Source organism: Epinephelus fuscoguttatus, linkage group LG5 (assembly GCF_011397635.1).
Source record: "Epinephelus fuscoguttatus linkage group LG5, E.fuscoguttatus.final_Chr_v1".
Taxonomy (NCBI): domain Eukaryota; kingdom Metazoa; phylum Chordata; class Actinopteri; order Perciformes; family Serranidae; genus Epinephelus; species Epinephelus fuscoguttatus.
In genome coordinates, this window is record NC_064756.1 from 42,041,260 (window position 1) to 42,057,096 (window position 15,837).

The 15,837-nt window shown below is 39.9% G+C and overlaps 1 protein-coding gene across 4 annotated transcripts in view; it reads right to left on the bottom strand.

The window, feature by feature from the left end:
- The window catches only part of LOC125889077 (seizure protein 6 homolog), a 469,538-nt gene that overhangs the window by 75,490 nt on the left and 378,211 nt on the right, over window positions 1-15,837 (bottom strand). For all 4 annotated transcript variants that reach the window (XR_007449397.1, XM_049576748.1, XM_049576749.1 and 1 more), the window contains one exon: window positions 12,679-12,817. Coding sequence is in view for 3 of the 4 variants with exons in the window: in XM_049576748.1 (XP_049432705.1) it covers window positions 12,679-12,817 (139 nt within the window). In the remaining variant the exon portion in view is untranslated. The remainder of the gene's footprint in view (window positions 1-12,678; window positions 12,818-15,837) is intronic.

The window sequence follows — 15,837 nt, forward strand, 5'->3', positions numbered from 1 at the left end:
CATATATGGCAGAATATGTCTTCTTCCAACTTGCTATAGTGAGATACATGTCAAAATGTAAGAATTTAGTAACACAGATTTGTTTTTTTCATTGATGTAAAAATTAATATAAAATACAGGCACATAGAAGGACATGGAATGATGGCAAATCTGGATAGCCCACATTGTCCTGAAAAAACAACATATAGCATGTGTATGTAGCCTTTATAATGACTGTGATATGAGCTTAAAAGTAAAGGCAGTAAAAATACCCCATAGGCTCATAGGTTTAAGATTAGAGCAAAATTGTGATTTTTCTTAAATGTTAATAAAAAGGGTAATAATACTTTTTTTTAAATGTAGTCAGAAGGAGTGGATAGTGTACTGCAAGACTGCCTGTTTTGGCTGAAAACAAATTAATACGTTGTTGGTGAACAATTTTACTGAAATGTTAATTATCAACATTTTTGCACCTGGTCAAATTGACTAGCATACATCATTATAAATCTGACGCAGACAGTTCTCCCACACATCAGTGTGTCCACATTTTACATGCCAGGTCATAACCCTAAATGAGGAAATAACTAAATATTTCAAAAAAGAAAAAGAGAGGATAGCCAGTAATCAAAAGTGGAAATGGGTCAAGCAGCTGTAACATGATAAGAGGATTAAAGAAGTTCTCCAGTGATTCAGCATTTCAGTCCAGCGACACCAGGTGTTTTTACATATTGTGCCTGATTAGATCTTTTCTCAGGACTGTGTGGTCATGTCCAGTCAAAAATAAAAAAATAAATTAATTAAAGAAAACAAACAGGGTTATTGCTTAAAAGTTTAGTAGTTTTATACAATATTTGTAGTTGAAAATCATATAAGAAATGGACGAACATTTAAAATGAGTAGTCGTTTCAGACAACACTGTATCTCTGTGGAACAGCCCATAGGAATGAATGCACTCAAGTGTGCATATAAAAGTATATTTCAGCAAACTTTACATCAACAATTTATCAAACCAAACTATGATAACCTAATAACCTAACCTAATCATGGTTCTTGTGCTTCTCTCCGCTTCTACGGCATATATATATATATATATATATATATATATAATTTTTTTAAACGTGTATGTATGTGTATATGTATATGTATATGTGTGTGTGTATATGTGTGTGTTATATTATATGTATATGTATGTATTTATATAATTTTATTTATTTATTTATTTTTTTCTCATCTTCATCATTCTTAGTGGGAGTGTTTTCTGTTTTAGATTGCTGATTCTTTACACCCTCTTTCTGATGAGTGCCTCAACAGGATTGGTTAACTTCCTCTCATCCTCATTTACCAATGAGAGACCGTTTGGGTTTCAGGATGTGTGTATTTTACTGCCATTGTTCTATCAATACCTGTTTGACTCTGAAGAAGACACAGTAGTGTCGAAACGTCAGTCTGTTTGCACCTTATTAAAACTCTGCAATTTTATCGAGTGCTCCAGCCTCCTTTCATTTGCGTTCAGTCATTTTTTGAAGTGGCCCACTTGATGTATTGTCTACTATTTTGTCCTGTGCTGTGAGCACCGATCCAGTTTTATTTTTGGCTGAAGCGCAAGAGTGCCTTTCTTTTATATTTCAGCAAACTTTACATCAACAATTTATCAAACCAAACTACGATAACCCTCTTCAAAACAAGATAGTGAGTTATATTTCAAAGTCTGATAAATTGATTTACATACAGTACAGGCCAAAAGTTTGGACACACCTTCTCATTCAATGCGTTTTCTTTATTTTCATGACTATTTAAATTGTAGATTCTCACTGAAGGCATCAAAACTATGAATGAACACATGTGGAGTTATGTACTTAACAAAAAAGGTGAAATAACTGAAAACATGTTTTATATTCTAGTTTCTTCAAAATAGCCACCATTTGCTCTGATTACTGCTTTGCACACTCTTGGCATTCTCTCCATGAGCTTCAAGAGGTAGTCACCTGAAATGGTTTCCACTTCACAGGTGTGCCTTATCAGGGTTAATTAGTGGAATTTCTTGCTTTATCAATGGGGTTGGGACCATCAGTTGTGTTGTGCAGAAGTCAGGTTAATACACAGCCGACAGCCCTATTGGACAACTGTTAAAATTCATATTATGGCAAGAACCAATCAGCTAACTAAAGAAAAACAAGTGTTTTTGCAAGTTTTTTTGCTTTTGCTCCACTGACAGATTTTTCTACTTATTTCAAGTGAAAATTTACTTGAAAACAAGTGAAAATTGCCTAAAAACAAGTAACTTTTTAGGTGATGAGTCTTATTTTAAGTGTAATGAGATTTTTTTTGACGAGAAATGAGACATTTTGACTAGAAATAAGACAAATATTCTTGGTAAGATTTTGAGTTTTTGCGGTGTAAATTATTATTCATCCTGTCTAACATCTACTTGCAGTGCTAATTTTACCCTCTTTTTCTGTGAAGAGTCATAGAATAATATTGCATTTATTCTGTAAATGGGAGAAAAATGTATGTAAAATATAAGCATACAGTCTGCTCTGCAGAGAGGACTCACAGACTGCACTGTTATCGTAGACTACACAGTGTCAGAGCCTTTAACCTTCTAGGTTAATTTGTAGAGATAAGAAGAAAATTATGATGACTATTATGTATTTGAAGAGAAAATAAACCTAATACACAATAACAAATAAAGGCATGGTGGGGATTCCATAATGGTACGATGTTATTTCAAGGCAACATTTGCATTTTAACAATATTCTATTAGCCTACTTAATTAACAAATAAAGTACATTGAAATATTAAAAATTAAATTTTACCCATCTAATATTCTGAATCCATTTTTTTCCAGATTGTAAAAAGACTTTTTTCAACCACTTTTGTGGAGAAAGTTGATGTAGCTGAATCATGTGAAGAAGGCCCCCTAAAATGGACTCAACATAGTCTACAGAGTCATGTTACAATATAACAGTGCTATTGGTCTTCTTAAGGCCTTTTTATGGTATTGCAACCAGAGTTGGGTGTAATGCGTTACAAAGTAACGTGTTAGAGTACTTTGATTACGTTTTGCAGTAACGAGTAACCTAACGCGTTAGTTTGCTGTTTGAGTGATCAAATACTTAAGTACATTTTCAAACAAGACATCAGTTACTTCCTTTACTTTTTTTTTTTTTTAATGATTTTTTATGGGCATTTTTTGCCTTTAATTGATAGGACAGTGAAGTGTGAAAGGGGGAGAGAGAGAGGGAGAGACATGCAGCAAAGGGCCACAGGCTGGAGCCGAACCCAGGCCGCTGCGGCAACAGCCTTGTACATGGGGGCCTGCTCCACCACTAAGCCACCGACACCCCGACTTCCATTACTTTTAGAACGCTGGTCCTTCAGCTCCGAAACAGCAACGGCTGTTGTTTGGTTCAAATAACGGAGATAACGTTAAACCTATCAGTTTGAAAGAAGCCACGGAGCTTGTGGCTCGCTACGTGGTCGGAGAAATGCTGCCATTGTCTACAGTGGAGTCTCAATAGGTGGAGTAGGACTCGCTGACAGACATATTTCAGACTCAGGACTTGCATTATGCCTGGTACACACTACACACTGGTACTCACCAATTATCCCCGGTCGTCTCTCACGGCCTGTGTGATGTCATCGGGTTATTCTTGTCCTATTTTTATCACTTTTACTATTATTTGAGTCACTGCCAGAACCGTGTGTCTGTTCATGTGCCAGCCGACATGTTGTTGTAGTCACCTAAAAGGGTCAGCAGATGGCAGGAGCTACATTTGAAGCGCCATACGTATCTTCCACAGGAAGTACTGACAAATGTTTCAGAATAAAAGCCTATTTAGAAAATGGAGGGATTCTCTAGCCGAGGTTATAAGGGGCTTTTAATTTGAAACAAGTGTTGAGTTTGAAATGACGGTGCGATATGTTAACTTTACAAAGACAACGGAGCGGATAAAAAGTAAATATATAAACACACAGAGGGATTAATAAATAACGGACTGTCTATAATGTAGTTTGTTTCAAATGAAGCTGGGAGCCTCTGCAGTTGTGGTGAGTAAAAGCCCCGCCGCTATTTGTTAATGTTATTACTTTATGTCCGACCGTGAGGATGTACCATTGTTTGCTAGCTTGATGCTACTGACAGTAACGTTAACTCAGCGGGTTGACAAAGTGCCTCTGCTGTTTCACACCATCATTTCCCCCTTTTACTCTGTGTGGTAACATCCCTAGAGGAAATATTAAAAATGCTGGGGTGTTGTTGTCATACAGTTGTCTACGGCAGCAGATCGTTGTGTGTTTCTACTGGTCAAAGTGACAGCTGTGATGGGAGAATTGGATCTCAGTGAAGGGCAAGTGGCAAGCTTGAGTTACTTTTCTCAGGGAGTAACGTTGGAAGTAGTTTTATTAATCAGTCAATCAAACTTTATTTATATAGCACATTTCATACATCAAAAATGCAACCCCAAAGCACTGGAAGTAGTTTTAAGGTAATTGAGTTACTTTACTCAGGGAGTAATGCAGTAAAGTAACTGGTTACTTTTTAAAAAGTCACGCAGGAACGTACTTTGATTACTTTTAAAGTAACCCTTACCCAACACTGATTGCAACATAATTTAGGATGTATTGTGTGAGTGTAAGCGACCAAAAATAGGTATGCTACTAAGAGGCAACACGGCACTACAGTGGGTTAACCAAACCTGGGTGTTTCACTCACTTTACTCTGCTTTTCCAGCGGCTTTTGTTAGGGATTTTGGCACCAGACATAAGATGCATAAAGCCACTTTTCATGACAGATACGCCACGTCAGTTTGTAACAGACAAAATACATTGGGCACGGATGCAGCCGAGCGTGGTTTCTTACCTGCTTCACTGACTCAGTTTATGCAACTTGTGGCTGCTGCCAGCTTTATTGTGTGCATTGAGTTTTTCCAAGTGAAAATGCAGGTGTATATGCAGGGTTTGGAAGCATAGGCTGTATTAAGTAGAACTAAAGTAATTAACAGGATCATTTTAAATATAGGATGCATTGAGTTGATGGATGTATTTTAATATGAAATGTAAAAAAAACACAGACAAGGTTGCCCCGCTGCTTCGCATTGCCTGTGGTACAATGGGGTATTCATTTTTAACATTTTTAGAAAGATAGTCCTTTTTTACATAGTTCTATGCAGCATTTACCTGTTGGAGGGCTGCAGAGCTGTGCACAGAGAAGTAAAAATAGACCAGCATGACCAACATCATGCAAAAGTGGACGATATTCTCACAAGATCAAGGCGGCCGCGGTTTTTTGAGCCAGACGCTGCAGCTGCTCTCCCCTGACTGTAAAACCCAAGGCATGATGGGAAACGCCAGGCTCTCACCTAATTGAACGGCTGATTGGTTTAGATGTTGACTCAACAAGGTTTATTCTGTAAACAGAATACATGTTGTGTGACTGATGTTGTCTTGTATTTCTTTCCTCTGTGTTTGTCTGTTGATGTTTTCAGTGTATTTATGTAATTGAGGGGACAGGTCTGCTCTGCAGCAGAAAACTGATATGATGCTGATATACATAAGAATGTCAAATGGAGGTTGAACCATAAACATAAATTACAGATCTCCTGTAAACCATTTCAATTGGCTACTCTGTCATAATTAAAACAACTGGAGAATGACAACAAACTGATATATGGGTCTGATAACATTTTAATAAATTGGCATCAGATTTGACAGAATGTGACTGTTTGTGACTCCCTGTACAGACTGGCTGCTGGAAACCTTCGGGAAACCGTTCGACATCATGACAGCTGTTTGTCATCGCCTCCTGCTGCAGCCGCCTGATCTATTCCACTTTCCAGGCAAGGTGCAGTTCATCTCAAACAAGCCTAATAACGTTGAGTAGCTCGATCAAGCTTGGCTTATGTGTTCACTCTAGCAGCTTCGGTGGATTGTAATGGTTGTGGTCTGCTGCGGGCATGCCATGGCTGTGTCGCACCATACCATGCCTGTGTCCCATGTATTTTGGCTGTAACATGGCCGGACGTAACCTTTAATGGTGTTCTGTGCACCACCGGTGGGCTGAATGGCACCATGATACATGGACAACTGGTGTCAGTTCATAATGCCCTTGATGGCAGGCGGGAAGGAGGGTGAATGGGTCCAGTAAACCTCAGACTTTTACCTGGTGTTCACTTTCCAAATGAATGTAGTGCCAAACCATGATGTTTTTTTCTAAACCTAACCACGTGCTTTTGTCGTCCTAGCGTTGGTTGTGGCATCCGGGAATGTCAACAGCAGAAGCAAGATGATACCTGACAGGTAACACATGAAAAGCCACTAAAAAGCAGTGATATGTGATGAGTTGAGATAAGAACGTGTTGGAAATGTAGGACATTATTATCAAAAACAGACGCAGCATGTTAGATACAACAGAAAAGATAAATCACCAAATGAGTCTGTGACTGCACTCCATAAACTCACATCATTATACCATATGAGGTGGCATGTTTCCTCAGTAATGCAAACTAATAACCATTTTAACAGTTACAGTTGTATTTTGTGGGAGAGAATGTGGTTTTATCCATTTTACTTCCCTCACTTTCACTTTAATCACACCTTTCACTCCCTCCTCTTTCATTTGAAGGCCATCCATAAAAGTCATTTGATACAGCCTGGTGATAATGTCCCTCCTGCCATTACACAGATGGAGCAGGAGATATGTGCATGTGTGCACAGGTGTCTGGGTGGAATGTGAGGAACCAATACCTAGGGACCTTGTTAAAGGCCTCATATATCTCTGTACACTGTCAAACCCAGAGGGCTGTGAGAGAACAGCTGCTATTGATAAGCTTTATATAAATGCTCAGACACCTGCTAGGCATATGTTGAGACAGTGAGAAGGCTTTGTGCTTGATTAGAATCCTTCTCTCTGTGGATATCTGTTTTGGTATATTCCCATGAGCACTCTCTTGGAAAACTGGACCGCAGTGTACTGACACCTCAAGTTAAGTTTGAGTTGCAGACTTTACACAGCTTATCCCTGCACACAGTGGAATCCCCAGTAACAATCCCTAAAGGCTGCAATCGTTATCATCACAATGCAAAAATGAACCCCAGACTGCTTATTTTACTTTTGTCACAGCCTTTCCTCCAGGAAGCAACAATGTACATCTTGACCTCATGACTGAACTTCAAAAAAGGTTTTGCAAAGGAATAGGTTTGGCTATTAGATGTGGCTTGGGACACAATGAGCCTTACTTACCAATATTGTCTTAAATGTTTTCTTGAGAGAGGTCCTAAGAGAAGTTTGTTAGATTCATGACGTGTTCTTGAACTACAGAATTATTTGCACCGTTGTTCCTATGCGATGAATCCCCTTATCCTTGTAAATTGAAAGTGCATGTCAGTTGATCCTAATTAGGAATCTTCTGATAGGAAGCCTTTATGGCAAACTTCTCCCAACAGTTGGCGGAAGCCAGGATGAGAATAGAGATATGGATGCATGAGAGAGACATGCTACGGAAGTGCACTGCATTCACTGGATAAAAAAAATTTAGACACCTTATCTCGTAATTACGAGATCCTGATCTCGTAATTATGAGAAAAGATCTCGTAATTATGAGAAAAGATCTCATAATTACGAGATAAGGATCTCGTAATTATGAGATCAGAAAAGGTGCCACATTAGCCACTGCTTCGCTCAGAAACACATACTGCACATCCACGAAGGGGGGTCGGAACTACTGTAACCAGCTGCCACTCAGGTGGTGCCATCTTGACTATATCCCATATCTTTATTATAATGTGTATAGATTGGAAATTACGACGGGTGTCCTTACTGTGCATATTGAATCTTGAATCTATGTTTTATGAAGACTCTGTGTGCGCTCAGAGCTGTGGCACAAATTACGCACTGAAATCTGGCGGAAGAAAAATAATAATAAGAAGTATTAAGTATAAAATAGATCAAAATATATGCGGTGCGCACTGTTTTATTATCTCCTTGCTCAGTGTAATATTAATGTGCCTGCCGTGGCTGGATCTATGAGCGTTTGGTCGCTAAGAAAACTGTTAAGAGTGGGTCAGCTCGATCTTACAACTCCTTCTTAGTGAAAGATCTTCTTAAGCTAAAAGCGATCAGGGAAACGCGGCCATTATCATGTCAACATATTGGGAAAATGTGTCCAGAGTTTATGACATTTACTGGGAGAGCTAGAGCCATTTGACTAATGCTGACGTTATTACTGCTGTAGCATGATGTTATTAGGCTAAATATTACATTTCTAACATTGTCTGAGCTGATATATTGACACAGCATGCTTGTAGGCTGCTGTAACATTAGGTTTACAGAGGAAATAACAGGAAATAACAGGATATGACTTAATTGTGTGAAAATATCGTTAGTGAAACAGAAACAAGCGTTAGTTACGGGACAAGAGTCAAGAGTCACAAAGACTCACGTAGGCTATGTTAAAAGTTACCTACAACCGGTGTATTTACTGTAGGCTATGTGTCCGGGGTCCTTCGCCTGTGGAACGAGTAATGTGACCACTAACTTGTCCCCAAACAAAAGCATGTTTCTGTGAGGCCTATGTGTTTAACTAACGTTCTTTATGTATTATGAAGGATGTCAGACTGGCCAATCAGTGGCAGAGCTGGGCCCGGAGTCACAAACAGCGCATTTCAACTGACACAGAACCAAATCGTCAGAACACCAGCACAATTAAGTAGGCTACTTTCAATGGCATGAAAGACAATCTGACATTCTGATTGTTGTTGGTTATTTCCTTAAAAAACTACGACTTTATCCTCGTAATATTATGACTTCAATCTCATCAAATAATGACTTTAATCTCATAATTAAACTTTATTCTCCTAGCCTAATATTATGACTTTTTCTCAGTTATGACTTCGTTCTCGAAATCTCCGAATTTTTTTTTCTTCAGTGTGGCCCTAATACTCCGTCGTAATTTCCAATATATATAGCCTACACATAATAATAAATAATAAAGATATGGGATATAGTCAAGATGGCACCACCGGAGTGGCAGCTGGTTACAGTAGTTCCGACCCCCCTTCGTGTGGTTCTGAGTGAAGCAGTGGCTAATGTGGCACCTTTCCTGATCTCATAATTACGAGATCCTTATCTCGTAATTATGAGATCCTTATTTTGTAATTATGAGATCCTGATCTCATAATTATGAGATCTTACGAGAAAAGATCTCGTAAGATCTCGTAATTACGAGATCTTTTCTCATAATTACAAGATCTTTTCTCATAATTACAAGATCAGGATCTCATAATTACGAGATAAGGTGTCTAATTTTTTTTTATCCAGTGAATGCAATGCGCTTCCATAGCGTGTAAATGACAGCACAGAGTAATTTTTCACTGAGACTGCCATGGACAATGAATGATGATAAAGAATGAACCCTCATACCTGAAAATGTAGTTTCTCTCTGCCTCTGTTTGTTGTTTAAATTAAGTGAAACTAATGCTGAGCTCAGTGCAGGGTTGGTGACAAAGAAAGAGGATGCTAGGCCTGGCAACCAGCCAGTTGAGTGACAACATTTCAGGGGGACATTTAAGCTCACCAAGGTTTTAGGTAGCTTGCTTTTCTTATAATTGGCAACCAAGGTATTCAGTTTATGTGGTGGCCTGTTAGTGGTTGGTACACCTGAAAGTCTAAAAATTACAGGAAATGACATCCTGGTATTTCCAGGGAAATCTGGTCTGGTCTCATTTCCTGAGAAACATACCTGTGGGATCTCTCAGTTTTTAGCATTTGGGTGCTGTTGTCTCTGTTTCAGTACATACAATATTCTTCAGCATGCAAATGCACACAAAGACAACTTCTCCATATTTCTCTACATACTATCCACAATTTTTAACATTTGCATGTGAATACGCAGACTCCTCTGTGTCAAAATGGTGACTGAACTCAGTATCATACACCTGCAGAGCCAGAGAGCTACCATTTTAGATGTGTGCATGTGTGAGTCCCAGAGCCCCTGTTTTAGACGTACACTTGTCAATCATCTTGTTATGTTGCCAATTAGAGGCTCATAATCCCATGTATTAGTTTTTAATTCAGTTAGTCACTTTACAGTAGTGGGAGTTGTCAACATTTCAACTAGCTAGCTTTGCTAGCACTAGCTAGTATCTGATTATCAACTCCCCAATCATAATGGAATATAGTAACTTCAACCACTGCTCATTTTAGAAGGACCATTGCAAGAAAGCGTGTTCTTTGTTTAAATTATCAGACAATTAACAGACAATGAATCATAGTTGTTTCTGGCTGCCAGCATTAGCTAGCATAGCTAGCATGCTAGCTTAGTTAGCTGAAAATTTGTCTATTTACACTTCAAAATGTTGATTAAAAACGTTGCCATCGGTTGATCCAAGTATCAGTGATTAATTGTCTATTTGATAATGTAAACAAAAAACACATTTCCTTGTTGCGGTCCTCCTGAAATGAACAGTGGTTAAAGTTGCTATATTCTGCTATGATCCACGATTAAGGAGTTGATAGGCAGACAGCGTAAGCTAATGAGCTAGTGTACTAGCAAGTGGAAAACTAAAATACTTCCACTTTAAGCAAGCAATTGCGAACACAAAGCTAACGTTATTTTTACAACAACGATAAAATATAAATTTAGAGATCTCCATCCATACAACAAAAAACTAAGGGTCCGGTATGCACATGCACACATCTGAAATGGTGGCTCTCCGGCTCTGCATGTGGATGTTTCTCACTGAACTCCTGACCTTTTCATTGGTACCTCACTTGAGGGAATGGGAGCTACCATACTGTCAGTCTAGGCTTTAATAGGCAACAAGGGCCTGGAGGAAGTGCCTCTCATACTTCATTTGGCCTCATAGCCAATAAATAAACAGCGATCGGCTCGATGGCTCATGGGTCTTGTAGTCAATGACACTCCTCACCTCCAGAGGAGGTTTCAACTCTTTCTTGGCATTATAGACTATATATACATAAATGATAAACAAATAGTTCCTGTCTTAAGGGAAAAAACAGTCTTTCTTGTCTATTTAGGTTTTCAAGGAATGTTTACATTCAGTGAGCTCTTAAATAGACATTTCTGTCTGTGTTTTTTCACTCAAAATCAGACATTCAACTTATTATTTTAGTCTCTTTTTTAAGCGCTTGGACAAAACCTGGTGATATTGTTATCTGCTTTATCTATGTTTATATGTGAGATTTCATGATATGGCCCCATTGTGTTTTCCAGCTAATAAGCCCCAGATCTAGTTCACTACACCATCTTAAGAAACATACACACACACACACACACACACACACACACATATATATATATATATATATATATATATATATATATATATATATATATATATATATTTTGGTGTGTTGAAACTTTTATAGCTCAGTGACAGAAGCACTTACAGAGCCTCTGACTACTGGGGAAAAAACTCCAGACTGTTACCCTTCAAATAAGATCATGCATGTCCATGTACTAAAAATGGAACAAGAATAGCTGTCAATTTACTTTGGGTATGTCTTGGATAGGCGTTTCAAGTGAATTTAGGGGAATTTTACAGAATGTTGAATTTAAGTTTGCTTGTAATGCAGCTGAAAATAAACTACAGTTTAAAGTTGTTGTCAATGAACATGATCCAGGGTTTTACAGAGTTGACCAGTATCAGTTCTCTGTCTGGTGATAGGGTTGAAGGTCAATGTAAGGATGTGAAAGGGTTCATTTGATCATGTTCATATACTTTTACTCATTTATTATATACTACTATGTCATGGCAGTACAAATGCTTAAAGTTGTGGGTTTGAAATAAAAATGGTAACAAATATATGCAGGTAAAAGGATGACAGCACATGTAATCTTTTTTAATTTGGTTCTATATGTACATGTTTTTAGGCTGTTGTATTGTCTAAATGTTTTCACAGGATACCTTCACTTCTACTGAAATCAGCTGCTCTGCTAAATGAACAGCAGCAATTACTTATGTTGACAGACTTCCTTTCAAAAACCTGGGGAAGCCATTAATCAATGCTTCTTAAAGTACAACAAGAGCACAGGTGCTGTTCAGAGAGAGGGAAACAAAAAGAGAAAAAAAACTGAGCTCAGATGTAACCTATGCAAATGAGCCCTCCTTAATTTGCTTGCAAATGGCAAATGATTTTCTACGGCTGACTGACTTATCAGGCTCTGACACGGCAGGGTGTGTTGTTCTGTGTCTTCACCTTGGCACTGCAATCACAGAAAACACACACTCCCATGCTGTACACTTGCACCCTCCACTCCACACAGCAGCCATTACAGGAGCGGGGGGTGGAGTGAGACGAGTGGTGGCGGTGGGGGACTGCCAAACAAACCCTCCCTGATATAATTAGTTTTCTCTGCTGCACCTAATTAACCTTTGTCTGTGTGGCACTTACGCATCTCATTCACAAGCCGAGCGCTCTTTCATTAGCAGCGTGTTGTGTTTTTAATGCGTTTTACCAGTCATGGGGAGGTAGCTCTTTGTAATCTGCAAACTGCTTCTGTGGTGCTGTTTGAAGCTGAGCACTGGTGTACGTATGAGCATGGGAGATTAAGTGGGTTTTGTGATGATTAGATTCAAAGAGGCCAAGAGAAGGGTTTGTAGTGATGTGGTTTCATACATATCAAAGGGCAAAGGGTGAGGAGGCGGATCAAACTGCACATGTGGAGGGTGGATACTTACACTTGAATGTCCACCATGATTCTCTTGTCCTCCTCCACGTGGATTCCCCAAATACAGTCCTGGCCTTTATCGTAGGCTTCAGGCCAGTTAGGAGACAGCACCACTCCAGCTGAGTCTGTGATCTCGCCACTACACACAGCTGAAACAAACACATACACGACCATGGATATTAATGGGGTCATTCAGAATTTTTTAAAGTGGGGTTGTATGAGGTGCTTATTTATAGACAGTATATAACAAAGAGTAGGTGGCTGTCACCAAGCCTACAGTTTAGAGAAGCAGGCCTGAGTCTGACATGGAAGTGCTTCATAGCTGGAGAAGTAATAACCTGTGCAGCGTCCTTGTGCACTCAGTATGGGAAGCTATTGCATCGTATGTTGTAGTCTGTGATTCAGTAGGCGCTGTAATTGTACAGTCTGCATATGTCATGATGTTGTACCCAGGTTTATTGGATCCATGTCATACAGTGTAGCATGCACTAAACATATTGCTAAAATCTCAGTCTGTAGGAGGCATTAGTTTGGATTCACCAAAGTCACACAGTAACACAAATTAACTGATCAGGGAAGCAGTAGACATGAAGCTCCTGTGTTCAGTGAGCCAAAATTAGTGTTTTTTGTCAATGGAGTCTGGTGGCTTTGATGATAGTACAGATTGGGAACTGACGTTGTTAACAGCTTTCCCTTTGAAACAGGCCGTCTGACATTATGGTGAAGCAGGGAAAATACTCTCAATATAGCATACATTTTAACTGATACTGATTTTTTTAGTTGGGACTTTTTTTAGGTGGCTAAAATACATTTTGTTGCTGACCCCTCCACAAGCAGTACATTGTTCATCTTCCATGTCAGATTCCAGCCTGCTTCTCAGAACTGGGGACATGCTGACTGACATCTACTGTATGTAATACACTTACAGTGGATAAATACCCCATACAACCCAGTTCAAAAAAAGGAAATGGTGAGGGTACAGTTCATTATATCAGTACACATACAACAATATGGCTGGATGGCAAAATTGTGGATATAATTCCTAACTTTGATACTCAAATAATACATGTTTTAATATCTTTGTGAAATATAGATGTTTTTCTACAGATTTTATTTTTATTTAATAAAAGAAGCCAAAACTTTTAAAATGTGGAATGCCATCTAAACACAAGCGAATAGAGCATAAAACTGGCAACATTTTGATTAAAATCAGAAAGTGCCTAATTAAAGAACTAGAAAACATGATTGTGAATCTAACCAGGCATTCAGTGCCTTACAAGTTTAAAGCCTGGTTCCTCAACAGGGAGTCCGGGACCCCTTGGGGGTCTATAAAGTGACAGCAGGGGGTCTGCCAAACTCGTTTGATAATTTTTTGTTTTTTCGTTTCCAAAATTAAAACATGTCTGAAAATACCCATAAAATAAATTCAACAATTCAACAATGCAATTTATTTTTGTGAAAGCGAAGTTTCCTCCCTAAACTACCTGAAAAGAAAATACAGGTCAAGATTGCAGCCTCAGCCTGATACAGCTCTCTGCCTGACAATCTCCATTGGCACAGTTCGATATACAACTCACTTTTATACAGTATATAGTAGGGGCTCTGTGCTTAGTCTTTCTTTTAGCTATGGGGTCCTTGAAGACCCCTGGTTTAAAGGAATACTTCACCTGCAAAATGATCATTTGCATATCCGTTAGTCACCATATGTTACCTTGAACTGGTGAAGAAACATTTTTGTCTTGCATGCCACCACCTTCAATGGAGAATTCCAAAAAGACAAACATTCTTCATCAATTGAAGTAAATCCATCCCTCCGTCCATTTTCATCCACCCCTCTGGTTGCGGGGGCAGCGGGCCAAGCAAAGCACCCCAGACACTCTCCCCAGCAATGCTTTCCAGCTCCTCCTGGGGGGACCTCAAGGTGCTTCCAGGCCAGATGAGACCCTTTGCATGTTCTGGGTCTGCCCTGGGGCCTCTACCAGTGGGACATCCCCAGAACACCTCTAATGGAAGGCGCCCAGGAGCCATCCCAAACAGATGCCCAAACCATCTCAGCTGACCCCTTTTGATGCAAAGGAACAGCAGCTACTCAAAGCTCCCTCCAGATGTCAGAACTCCTCACCCTATCTCTAAGGCTGGGCCCAGCCACCCCACAGAGGAAACTAATTTTGGCCGCATGTATCCGCAATCTCATTCTTTTGGTCACTACCCAGAGCTTATGACCATAGGTGAGGGTTGGGACATAGATAGACCAGTAAATTGAAAGCTGCCCCTTCCTGCTCAGCTCTCTCTCCACCACGAGTCCGGCGCAGCGCCCGCATCACTGTAGAGACTGCACCAAACCAATGATCTATCTCATGCCCCATTCCCTCTCACTCATGAACAAGACCCCGAGATACTTGAACTTAGCCTGGTTCCAGACCATAGACCCCACCCACTCAACTGAGTAGGCTTGCATCTCTGGCATACTGCAATGAATTTGCGATTTATCCCGTCCAAACAATGGACGGACCAATGAACGCCGGGGGTGGGGGCGGGTCTAGCGATTAGCCAATCAGCGCCACGCTGATGTCAAGCTGTACGCCAGTGGGTAACTGGTGAGGATAGCAACAATGGCGACCACTACAGATCCTACAGACCACATTAACGATGCTATCGAGGTATTTCGCCACTACTCGCGTTAATGGAGGACCAAATTAAGGAAGCTGCTAAACTGGATTAACGGCGATGCAGCTGGGCGTGCACGACGACGGAGACATTTTAAATGGGCAATGCTCGCTTGTTTTCGTCACCCCCGAGACATGGATACTAATGACGTCAGATTCTGGGTGAGTCATTGATCTCTACTGATTGGTTAGGGAAAAATCAAATTCCCTCCCCCTTGTAAATCGCCTTCAATGGAGGCAATGTCAGACTGAAGGTTCTGGGAGCTTCAGTCTGACGCTCAGGCTAACTTGAACTCCCTCGCTTGAGGGAGTAACTCTCTCCCAACCTGGAGGGGGCAATCCACCGGTTTCTGGCAGAGAACCATAGCCTCAGATTTGAATATGCTGACTTACATATGGCCCGCTTCACACTCGTCTACAAGTTGCCCCAGTGTGTGCTGGAGGTTACGGTGTGATGAAGCCAACAGAACCACATCATCTGCAAAAAGCAGAGATGTAATTGT